This window comes from Apodemus sylvaticus, chromosome 11 (assembly GCF_947179515.1).
Source record: "Apodemus sylvaticus chromosome 11, mApoSyl1.1, whole genome shotgun sequence".
NCBI lineage: Eukaryota > Metazoa > Chordata > Mammalia > Rodentia > Muridae > Apodemus > Apodemus sylvaticus.
Genome location: NC_067482.1, coordinates 42634195 through 42646929, shown reverse-complemented (window position 1 = coordinate 42646929; position 12735 = coordinate 42634195). Strand labels below are relative to the sequence as shown.

General features: G+C 41.8%; 1 protein-coding gene across 6 annotated transcripts in view; it reads right to left on the bottom strand.

Annotated features, from left to right (window-relative positions):
* Positions 1-12735, bottom strand: part of Atp8a1 (ATPase phospholipid transporting 8A1) — a 227487-nt gene that overhangs the window by 42997 nt on the left and 171755 nt on the right. For all 6 annotated transcript variants that reach the window (XM_052199340.1, XM_052199341.1, XM_052199338.1 and 3 more), the window contains 4 exons: positions 8341-8524; positions 8138-8248; positions 515-589; positions 288-410 (listed from right to left, as the gene is read on the bottom strand). In XM_052199340.1, coding sequence (XP_052055300.1) covers positions 288-410; positions 515-589; positions 8138-8248; positions 8341-8524 — 493 coding nt within the window. The remainder of the gene's footprint in view (positions 1-287; positions 411-514; positions 590-8137; positions 8249-8340; positions 8525-12735) is intronic.

Below are 12735 nucleotides of genomic sequence, written 5' to 3'. Positions count from 1 at the left end.
AGAACCCCAAGGAAGAGTGGTTTTATTTTAATTTTTTAACAGTCAAAAGATAAAACCCCCACAAAAACCCAAAACAACAAACAATAACAACAACAACAACAAGAACAACAACAAACTCTCCCGAACAATCTAATCCAACCAACAAAACTCCCGTGTCCTCCATATGGGAACCTTCAACTGACTTGCTACATTCTATACCCTGAAATGCTTGCTGAGCAAGCCAGATGCCCCAAGCCTGCAGCAACAGAGCAAACCCGTCTGAACAGAGAGAGGACATGGGCTCCTACCTTGGTGTTGAAGTCCAGAGCATTCTGAGACGTCTTGTACAACTCAGGATACTTTAACATGTTTTCCTTTCTGCACGATCTCTCAAATATTCCAAGCGTCAGGGGAGGCATCGCTGTAAACATCTGGAAGGACAAGCTTCTCATTACATCAGACGGCCAGAGGCCCAGGCACTACATTTACTTTCAGTAGCAAACAAAATAGGAATGATCAAATGCGCTCAACGTACCACATTATAAAGCCCTATACACCATCTTTCAAAGAGGATCTGTCCAGAAAAGCCGTTGACAAAGGCAAACCAGATCTAGGAAGGAAATGAGAGTCCAGAATTAGGACATAGGACTTCAACACATCGCCTAGAAGCTACTGCACATTGAGGCCTGCAGAGCAGCGCCCAGGGATCATCTGTGGGTCCCTGGACAATGGCATTTCTTGTCTTTACTTTTGATCTTAAGGGGTACTTTCATTAAATAGCTGTCATTTGAGCCAGAGTTCATTCTATTTGCCAAATCTAAAAGTCTACTCAGGCAAGCAATCACAGAGCTAGAAAAATTAGATATCATCTTGTTTCTACACGTGAATATGTTTATGTCATTAAATCCTGAAAGCTTTAATTCCTCTTTCAAAATCCCTTCAAGTATTCAGTTAAAGAGAAAATTTTTTTTAATAGATGTTACACTTCTTTATTTAGGAAATAATTTCCATCATTTTCTTAGGTGTCACTTGTGTAGTTTATATATACAAACGATGTCCTAGCTGTGTATAGTATCAATAGCCTACTTCTTCCCCTTAACAGAGTTCTCACAACATCTTAGAATACCCGCTAATGGGTTCAGAACTTCTACAGGGCAGAGATTTAGCTGGCACAACAGCTCTTTCTATCAGAAATGATTCCTAACTGAAACCTTACACATCTTCCCTTTTCCTTGGGATAAATACTTAAAGTAGAATTAATCTATTAAATATGTTTTATTATTTTACAGTTCTTGATAATTACTGCCATCAGAATGTTAAACTTGAATTTATATGTTGGCACATTTTAAACTAACAACTTTATTTTAGTTATGTGTAGGTGTGTGTACACATGTGGATATGTGCATGTGAGTGCAGGCACCCGAGGAGACCTGACATGTAGGATCTCCTGGAGGTATAGTTACACATGCTTGTGAGCTGAACATAACTTTTAATGCTTGTATGAAAATAAAAATTTTAATGAGTAGAACATAATGTTCTCATATGTTTGTAATTCTCTTTGAAAGAGAAATCTTAACTTAGAAAACAAAATGTAGGGGTAATTTTATTCAGCATATTTAAAACACATATGAAATTAAAATGATTATTGGTAATACCTTAAAAAAGAATGCATTTTAAAACACCAGCCTAAATATAATTAAAACTCAAGTGGACTTGGAAAAGTACAATGCCTGACCCAGCAAGAGGATTACACATACACAGCACACGGCACCAGCAGACATGAGTGAAGCACACAGCACACGGTACTAGCAGACATGAGGGAAGAAGTTCTTGGCTTGTAGTTCCAGAGAGTATGTCAGAGACCCAGGAACTGTGATACACTTCATGTTTCCTTTCACCTCATTACCTAAACATGAAACACTACACATTCGCCAATCATCAGTATGAACCCAAGCTAGCTTTTCCAGAACAGTTTCTATACTGGCCGGCTTTGCTTTCTAGCAGAAGGGGATGGCAGAGCATGTGTGAGAGTGAACATCTACACATTGGTCTAATGGACAGGAGTTGGCTCACAAGGTGTAATTAATTCTATATGCATTGTCAAAGCATCGATGCTGTATATGTTTATGTTAATAAATTACAAATGATCAATAATTATAGAGGCGAGTGGTGCTTTAACTTGTTTGGGTGTAACATTCTCTTGTTAATTTAAGAACAAGATTAGACTTCAAGACTCTCCTTGAGTCACTGAATACAGATGTTAAGTTTTAAACACAAAATAACTCACCAACAAACCAGCAAGTTTGTGTTTCAAGCATACTTTAAAATATATAAGCGGACTGTGCTACAATAGAAAGCTTTTAGAGGGGCATTAACACGCTTTTACCACTGTACCGTCTGTAGAGAGGTATGTGACATGTGCTTAGAAATGTGTCCTTTGTATTTCAAAAGGTTCATCTTCCTGTTGCTTTCTTTCTTTCTTTTTTTTTTTTTTTTTAAAGAGAATGGACAGGATAATACAGAACATCTTAATGTAAATATTTTGGGATTCAAATTTTCTCTCTAAATTTTCGAGAAAAGGACAAAAGGGGACAGTCAGAAGTAGTCTACTAAGTTTGGGATAGTCTGAGATTTGCGGCTCAAGCTATATCTTTGAAACACGTCTCTAAGTAAGACAGAACCTGAATTAGCATAAGCACATAGATTCCCTCCCTTTACTCCACCAAAGTCACTGGTAAAGAAAGCAAGCACCAGGCCTTCTGGGGGCAGGGCCCAGACTATTTAACTTCCCAGGGAATTTACTTCCCAGCATAGCTCCCTGGGAAAGCATTACCTTGTTGACTCTTTAATGACTTTCTGGAAAGGACAACTGTTGTTTTGGGGTCTAAGAAAACCTAGATGCCACCAACCATCTAAAAGAAAAGCTCTTCTCTGTTAGAACGCAATCAGAGGATTTAGAAGGAGCTAACAGTTTAAGTGAACACCTATAGCCACTGCCAGGCAGCTAGCCTATGCAAGTTTTCTACCGCCACCTGCTGAACCTGTGTGTGTGTGTGTGTGTGTGTGTTTGCAATTCACAGCAGTGAAGGGGCTAGTAATACTATGACAGACAGAAAAGCATTTTTCCCTGACAATCTATTGCACCCTTTGGGTTTAGGACTGCTCTTTATGAATCCACTTCCAAGTCCCCCCAGCCCCCCATGCCCCTGCATAGGCGGTTCAGCTAAAGCCCCACAGACATTTCCCTGATGGAGCACTTCTGCATATTAAGCAGCTGCTTGCAAAGAGTCAATGCTGTTCCCTGCTCCCACGCCTGATCAGCACAAAAAAACAGAAAGGAGAGATTGGAGACTGGCAGTTGTCCTCGCTGGAGACAGTCACTGGTGCGCTTTCTGTCTATTCATTCTCAGTATTGACATGAACCATTAACATCTGCAGAACTTGTTTTAGCTGGCAGAAGTTGGGTATGGGGGGGGGGCGGGATTGATTTAAAAGTTCAGTCCATTTCCAAGACAGTTGAATTATATTCAAAATACATTTCCAAAAAGTGCTAACAGAAAAATAAATACGAGGTTTCCAGTAAAGTTTCCCTCTCACTTCCTTTTTCACTCATTAAGAATGTGATCGGTGTTAAATAGCTCATGGAGAGGCTTTCGATTCAAAGCCCAGTCAAATGCAGGGCGAGGTAACTACAAACCACATAGTTCTGGGCTAGAAACAGAATGTTTAGACTTCATTTTCACATGAGTAAAACATTTTTATTTTCTTTACTAGTAGATAAGTGTTCAGTTTACTGTTGTCAATCTTGATTTAGAAAAAAAAAAAACCCTCCCAACTAGTCTATACTTAAAATATGAACTTATTTCATTAAAATTATACTACATACGTATCTTTGTTTAAAAGTCCTTTAAAAGTCTATGTAAATAAAGTATCACCCTCTCAATAATTTAATGAAAACCATATAACTAGGAAAGTTAGATATATAGAGGGGATGGCAATAAAAATAATTCTTACAGGAAAGAACCACAAATTTATATAAAAACAAATACTTTTTTTTGTTATTGTTGTCTGTTTTTTAGAGAGTCTAATTAGGTATCCAGGCAAACCTCACACCTTAGTCTCCCAAGTACTAGAATTACAGGTGTATACCAAAAGCCAGACTTCAAAGATTTAAAAAAACAAAACAAAACTACTGTGAAATTATGTCTTAAGATATAGGTTTTCCAGACCAAACCTATCACTTATCAACATTTCCAAGTATTCTGCTACCTTAGCCAACAGCACAGTAGCCTAACTATAAATACTGAGTGACTAGTAAAGAAATATATCCCTCAAATTTAAGTTTTAACATCCTAATCTAACTCAGAATTCTGACAGAGGCAACTGAGCCGGACGCCTAGTAGTTCCCAACTGCAGATGTGGAGTCAAATTCCCCTGCTGTGAGATGTGGATTCACAAAGAAGTGGGTAGGCCATGTCATTCTGATGGATGCATAGGAAAGTCCTCAGAATAGAGGGGAAAGCGGCAGAGGCAGCCATGCCTAAGGGAGCTCTCAGCAAATCTATGAGGACCTGGGTCCCTGACAGAGTGGAAGATAGTTCTCTTAACAAATTATGCACATCCCTCAGAGCTGTTCAGAGGAACATGAAACTCATAATCCCTAGGAGGCTCATTATTATGATACAGTTTCTGAGGACCCAGAGATGAGCCAGGCACGAAACAATGTAAGAATGCATAGGGAGCAGAGGAAGGAAGTCCTGAGCGCGAACAGTGAGTACTGAGCGCATATGTGCTGCTGGTGGTATGGGTGTGGCCCCTGCTCCGTGGCCTAGGAGAAAATGGCAAAGTCTTTCTGCTGGGGAGAGGCTCAGAGGGAAATCGTGAAGCCGCACTCAGGGCACCAAGTGTTGTGTGTTGACAATGTAGGTTTAAAATGTCCATCATAGTTTTCTCTCTCCAGATATTTATAGCCTGGATATTCCCCTATAGAGACCACCCTATAGATATAGCTCCACCCCACACCTTTATCCAGCTGCAGATCATAAACCCTGCCTCCCTGTTTATCTATATGGAATACCCTGCCTCCCTTTTTAGCTGTATGCAATCACCCTGCCTCTGTGTTCACCTCAGTATAAAAAGCGCACTGAGCTCCTGAGCGCTATGGTTTCTCCAGCAGAGAGCCCAGACGCCCCAGCCCCAGCTTTCTGTGCTTTTGTCTTTTCTTCATTACCTGTCACCTCCAGTCAGGTCTAAGTCCCTGGAGCTATTCAAGGACTTGACAAAAAGAGCCCCTGAGATGGTTCAGGAGGGAAAGGTGCTTCCTGCCAAGGCTGAGGACCGGAGTGCCATCCCCAGAACCCATGATGGATAGGCAGAGATTAGATTCCCAGAAGCTCTCCTCTGAAGATTGTACATGTCCACTTACATACCCACCAGACAACTAATGTCAATACATAAAAAATAAACAAGTGGACAACCCTTTCTTGTTCACTTGTCCACCAACACTCTGCTGCTAGCTCTGTTCTGCAGGCCACAGTGTATTAGAGAATGTGATTATACCTTAGTTCAAAATTGAGATGTGTTGAAGGTAAAATATCAGATTTCAAATGCTGGGCATGGAGGAAAGAATGTAGAATGTACTCACAACTGCAAAATTTTTTTTCACATGGTGAATATGGTAATATTTTTAATATGTTGAGTTAAAATATGATATTGCTATCAATCTGGGTTTTCATTGTGGCATTCTGCTGATGTAGTACCTAGGAAATGTAAAGTTACAGAAATGGATTCCTTTGTATCCTTCTGACCAGCTCCTGAGGTTACAGACTGTGCTTTGTAGTTGCTGGGCTGAGGCTGGTTATCCGATGCCCAACTATCTACAGGGCAAGCTATTATTCTCTGGGTACACATGTGCACTCCTATGTGTGCAGGTGCTTATGTGTATGTATGTGCATGTGTATGGAGGCCAGAGGTCAGCCTCGGTAGCCTTTTCTCAGGAGCTATCCACTGTTGATTGGAAACACTGTCCTGGAGTTCACTGAGCCGGCTGGGCAGGCTGGGTAGCTTCGGACACCTGCCTCTCCAGGGCGAAGATTAAAAAACACATGCCCAGCTGGGTGTGGTGGTGCACGCCTGTAATCCCAGCACTTAGAAGGCAGAGGCAGGAGGATTTCTGAGTTCGAGGCCGGCCTAGTCTACAGAGTGAGTTCTAGGATAGCCAGGGATATACAGAGAAACCTTGTCTTGAAAAACCAAAAAACCAAACCAAACCAAACCAAACCAAACCAAACCAACCAAACAAACAAAAAACCCCAAAAACCAAAAAACCAAAAACCAAAAAACCAAAAACAAAATGCATGCCACCATGCCTGTCTTTTTTACTTGGGCTCTGGGATTCAAACTCAGGTCCTTGGGCCTATCATTCTGCTCCTTTAAGATCCCCATGGTTTCCTTTGTAAGATGATGTCATTTTTGATATTTAGAAAGAACGTAGGAATAGAATATTTTAGAGAAATTCCTTATCTAAAATCTTACTGTTTGCCAAATCCAAACACCATAAGAAAGGCATAATAAGGGGTGGCTGTGCCCCATACAGAAAATCTATACTAGGTCTTAGGCCTTGGAATCTCAGTGTGTTGACTGTGAGAAATGCGGTACTTCCTGCCGGAGATGTGAACACACTTTCTAGCAGCCACGGGTTCTGGAGATATAAACCAAAAAGAATGCCTAGGTTTCCCAGGTGTGCAGAAATTATGGCAAGCAATACCACTGGACCGATGAATGTAGGTTCAAGAGATATCATTGCCACTGGGAAATGAAATGGGGGGTGGGGCTGGCAGCAAAAAAAAAAAAAAAAAAAAAAAAAAGCCAAACCCAGACATCAAGAGTGCCAGACAGGGCTGGAGAGATGTCTCAGAGGTTAAAAGCATTGACGACTCTTCCAGAGGTCCTGAGTTCAATTCCTACCAACCACATGGTGGCTCACAGCCATCTGCAATGGGATCTGATGCCCTCTTCTGGTGTGTCTGAAGACAGCGACAATGTACTCCCATACATAAAATAAATAAATCTTAAAAAAAAAGAAAAAGAAAAAGAAAAGGCTCCAAAAGAGCATCTGATGGCTAAACCTCGCGTCCCCTCCCTGACCTCGGACCCGCCCTTCTCTGCCCTTCTCCCCACTCTGCTGCTGGCATCCCTTACTTGTGTCTGATTTTTTTAAGTTCTGCATCATCAGATTATTACTTTTAATGCAGTTTTTACGTGTACTACTCTTCCCAGTAGGTTGAAGAAATCCTGTACATGTTCAAGCTCAATCGTCTTTTAGATCTGAAAACACGACTCATTAGCAATTCTCCTTCAACTTTCTGCCAAAGTGACCCAACGTTTTTTAGCTAGTGTCTAAACATGGATTATTCTCACGGCCGACCCCTTCTTTGACACATTTAGAAACTATAAAAAGGGAAGAACTGGTTCAGCAGTTGAGGACACCAACTGTTCTTGTAGAGGAGTAGGGTTTTGAAGCTTGCAGGCTTTCTGCCCATGCACGAGTTCCCTGAAACACCAACTTTGAGACTGAATTTTGTATGAATCAATTCCTAGGCTATACGCCTGGGTCTGTTCTCCCACTAGCTCATAACTCAGTTACCCGTTTGTTCTATTCTATGAGTGCTACATGGCTTGGTACCTCTCCTTGGAGTTCATGTGACGACTGATGGACCCTCTTCCTCAGGGTTCCTGCACCTGACTCTATCCCACAACCCTATCCCCTTCTCTTTCCCTCTCTGCCACCTTCTAAACCTGCCTCAGCTCACTGGTCTTAGGCCTTTTATTGCTGGGAGAACGCTTCCATACAGCATAACAGGAGATTATCCCTCAGGCCATGATTCCCTGTACCCACAAGATGACTTATAACCATTGGTAACTCCTGTTCCAGGAAATCCACCTTGGCCCTGCAAACACATGGTGCATAGACAGACATACACCCAGGCAAAACATCCATTCACAGAAAAAGAAAATAAAATACATCTTAAAACTTTTTTTTTCTTAAAAAAGGAACTGAGATGATAAAGTACTCATAGAAACAACGAGACCGATCCCATAAAGATATCAGTTGGAACTATGACTGTCAGGGGCAGGACTAAGGTCACCATCCCGCTACCTCGATGATGTACAGTACGATGTTCTTGTAGAAGCAGTACAGGATACACTTGGAGACTCTATTGTAATTCCAGGCACCGTGAACCATCAACAGATTCTTCAAATATTTGAACTATAAGAGGAATAGGAAGACATGAGTATTTTACCCTCTCACTTCCGCTGACGCAAAGGGGCGGGGCTCTGTGTGGCGGCAGGAGGCGTTACCTGAGCGATGGAGTAATCTGAAGAGTTGGCTGCCTGCAAGCCTTCATTGCCGCTTATCCCAACGCCCACGTGGGCCGTCTGTATCATGCTGACGTCATTTGCTCCGTCTCCGATGGCAAGCGTGATGACTTTGACTTGTTTCTTAACCATCTCAACAACCTCAGACTTCTGAAGTGGAGAAACCCTTAAGAAAAACCAGCCAAGCAAAAATGAACAACTACTCCTGCTTCCTGGAGAAAGAAATTGAAATTCCATAACTTTTTGATCAATAAACGATGCAAAATAACTGGATAAATGGTTCTCCGCTAACCTGTCTGTCACTTTAAGGGAAATTCAAAACAAGAAGCTAATAAACGTCCTAGAAGCAAATGTGTAGGTGACATCCAAGAGACATAATCTTTAAGTACCAGCAAATGACATCAGAAATTCATTGCAAAGAGAAGCCATAAGAAGCTGTTGAGGGGCTAAGAGATAGTGCAAGCGTCAGTGGTTAAGAGCTATATTGTCCTTGCAGACCAGGATTTGGTTCTCAGCACCTATGTTAGGTGGCTTACAACTGCCTATAACTCCAGCTCCAGGAGACCTCACGCCCTCTCCTGGCCCTGTGGGTACCTGCCACTCACATGCACATACTTTCCTAGGTACACAAAATTAAAAAGCAAAGTACATCTAAAACAAACAAACAAACAAACAAACAAACACCCCACCCCAAACAAAAACAAACAAACAAACAAACAAAAAGCAAACCAAAGACCAGAAAACAGTCCAAATACTACCTAGGTTTTATCCAGTGCCTTGAAAACATTTTGAGCTTCTGAGAACTGATCATATGTAATGTGCTGTATGATTAAAACATCTTAAAGCTACTGAAATTAATTGTGGGGAGTTGGGTAGACTTCCAACCTGTTCTCAGACACCATTGTGAATCTCAAAAAAATGAAAAAGGAAATATCAACGCTAGAACACAGTCCACATGCTTCGCTTTCTTCCAGAGGCGCAGACCAACACACTCGCAGAAGCCAGACGGCTTTCTCTGCAGCCATGGGCCAGGAACAGAAGGCATCAGCTTCTACACTAACATCACTTTTGGTATTAAACGTGAAGCATTTTTCATGCATCTTAAAAAGCCATTTGAGAACTAAATGCCAAGCAAATGATAGAAGCGGTCTACGACAGAGTGCTTCAGCAACACAATTAACTTAATCTATTGTTCATACTGAGCTGGAAAAAGACAGGAAGACTAAACAGTGAATCAGTCCAGACAACTATTATATTAGACAGTAATTAGAGCTGGGTGTGGTGGCGCATACTAGTAATCCCAGCACTTAGTGGCTGATACAGGAAATAGGGTCATAAGTTCTAGGCCAGCATGGGCTACATAGCAAAGTCCTGACATAAACATAGATAATAAGAAGCAACCAGTGTATGAAATACTAATGCATGATCATCATCGTGGTCGTCATCATCATTATTTTGGGACCTTTGAGACAGTGGTAGCCCAAGGTGGCCTTGAATTAGCTATGTAGTGAGGCTCTAGTATAGAACTCTTGATCCCCTGACTTCGATTTTCCTAATGTTAGATTAGAGCACGTGCAGTGTGACTCTCTCAGAGATATATTCTTTCTTAAGGTCAGTATTCTACAGCTGTGTAATAGTTACTTGCTGAAATACCTCAAAGTATTTTGTAATTCTTTTTAAAAATAAAGGCCGTTTAAGGAACTGATACATCTTCACATATACTCTTGATTAGGGTGATGGGAAAAAGTTCCCTGCAGTGGGCATTCTGTACAAACACGCGCCTCCAGGAGGCAGGGGGTGAGCTATAGCAGCTCTGACTTCTGCTTGAAGTGGGAGAATCCCAGCTCCAGCCCGAGACACTGACGGAGTGCTCCTCTGTGCTCGTAGTGGCTGACCCAGAGGAGAAACTGGTAAACAGCTGCCAGTTCAAAGAATTATTTCCAATTTTCTTTGGACTTCTTTCTGGCCTTTGGCAACGGTACAGTACAAAATGATACAGTGCTGACCTCAACAAGAGAACGAGTATCAGGCTACTAACGGTTCATTTCACCGTCTGCCTCCATTTCTCTTCAAAGCAATTTTCATTCCACTTTTGCGTTTTGTTTAATTTCTCTTAACAGACTAATATAAATTGGTAAGCCCACTGGCCCTAGGCCAAGGTTTTAAACACGAACTATGGTGGACATTTAGTAAATGTCAGAAAAAAAGCTCACCCAGAAATGCTATAGAACGCAAACGGAAATGGGCATGAATGAAGGGAAGCTCTAACGGCTCTGGTCTGTACACGTTATTAAATCATGCTGTGGAGTTAAGGTATTGTGGAGCGTGTTTTTATGAACGGCATGATGGGTAATCTTCATGGTGGACCTGATGGTCTTTAGGATTGCTTAGGACACACCCCTCTCAGAGTACCCCTGAGGGTGTTTCCAGAGAGGCTTAACTGACGGGGAAAGAGCTACCCTAAAAGTAGACGGGCTGAAGCCCGAGACTGAATAAGTGTGGGAAAGTTAAACCTGCCCAGTGAGCACTAGGAGCACCTTTCACTGCTCCCTGAATGCACGTGTGGACGGTGATGCTACCAGCTACCTCACGCTCCTGGCGTCATGGCTCCCTCACCACTGTGTGCTCTACCCTCAGACTAGGAACCAAAACTCTTCTTTCCTTCAACTGTTCACACGAGGTGTTTGGCCATAGCAATGAGCAATAAAAAAGAAATAGAGCCTCCAAATCATAATTAGGTAAGGATCTTCACACAACCCAATGGAGATGACTCAGTTGTTAAGAGGAAAGAGTAGGAATAACCTAAGCCAAGAAAACTGTTTAAGCAGTAATCTGTGACTAGCAGGCCTGGTCCAGGCTTAGAAGACGGTTCAAGGGAAGCAAAAGCCACCTTTTCTGCAGACTAGTAGAGCAGCTAGCAGGTAAACAATGGTGTTGGATTTGCAAAATGTAAAACACTCATTCGTATATTTCACTCATAATATGAATGTACAGTCTTGTGACCTACACCTAGGACCTTCTTTTGCCAGGAAACCTGCTGGTTGAAAGCCTGGATTTTCTGTTGTTGCAAAAATCTCACTCAGGATGCACACACTTTTTGTTTGTAACATGAAGCTGAGAATATACTTTTTCCAGTTTAGTTGATGATTATCTTACAGCTTCTCTATATACAAAGGCAAGACTGTCAAGCCACTCACATTCTTTGCAGACTACCATACCCAGTTTGCTTAGCAGTAACTTTCATCAGACGGCCTCAGTGATCTGGGAAGTATTTAATTAAGGGCAATTACTTTGAGATATACAACCACAATAAATACATAACAGAATAAATGTGACTTGGAAGGCACCAGTCAACTCATAGAAGCACAAGAGTATGTGTATACCACATCACATCCAGGCTATGGAGAGGGGGCTGGGGGCTGTCCTGAGATAGACAGGTGTACTTCAGGGGGATTCTGCTTAGTGAAACTAAAGTCAGCTGAAAGGATTTCCTACAGAGGTGTGTGTGTGTGTGTGTGTGTGTGTGGTATGTGTATATGGTGTGTATGTATATGTGTGCAAGTTTGTATGTGTGTGTGTGTGTGTGTGTATGGTGTATGAATATACATGTGTGCTATAGCATGCATCAGAGGCTGGAGGATAACTCTGAGTATTAGGTCCTCCCCTTCCACCTTGTTTGAGATGGGATTTCATTTCGTTTTTGTTGCTCACTACTAGGTATGCCAGGCTAGCGGGCAGCAAGCTGCCAAGGATTTCCCTGCCTCTGCCTCCCATTTCACTTCAAGAATGTTAAGATCACATCCACACACTACTGGTCCCAGCTTTATGAGCTGGGAATCTGAACTCAAATCTTGTGCACACATAGCAAATGCTTTACTCACTGAGCCCTTGAATATTCTTATCCTTCAAACCCCAAATCCATAAAGCCCTCAATCTGCAGCTTCTGAGCGCAAACATGATGTTGAAAATTCAACACCTGACCTCACATGACAAATATTTTGGTGTATGTATGCCAGGTTTATGGAAAACCTTATACATGAAGCATGAAGTAATTTTTATGAAATATGAATAAATTTTATGTTTAGACTTGGGATTCATCTCCAAAGTAGCTCATTGTCTATAAGCACATATTCAAACTTTAGAACCACAAGTTCTGAATCATGCTGAACCCATGTATTTTGGATAGGGACTATCAAATGGGTGCTGTTTTCAAGTCTACTTAAAACATTGATTGTTTCTTGCTACATGGGGTTGGGGAAGGGGGGGGGTGTACAGCAAAGCAAATATAACGTGGCTGAGTCTTTGCTGCTGTGAGTTCCTTGACAGGAGGATGCATGGCAACCTGGAACTGTGAGAAAAGTAAACCCTTTCTCCTTA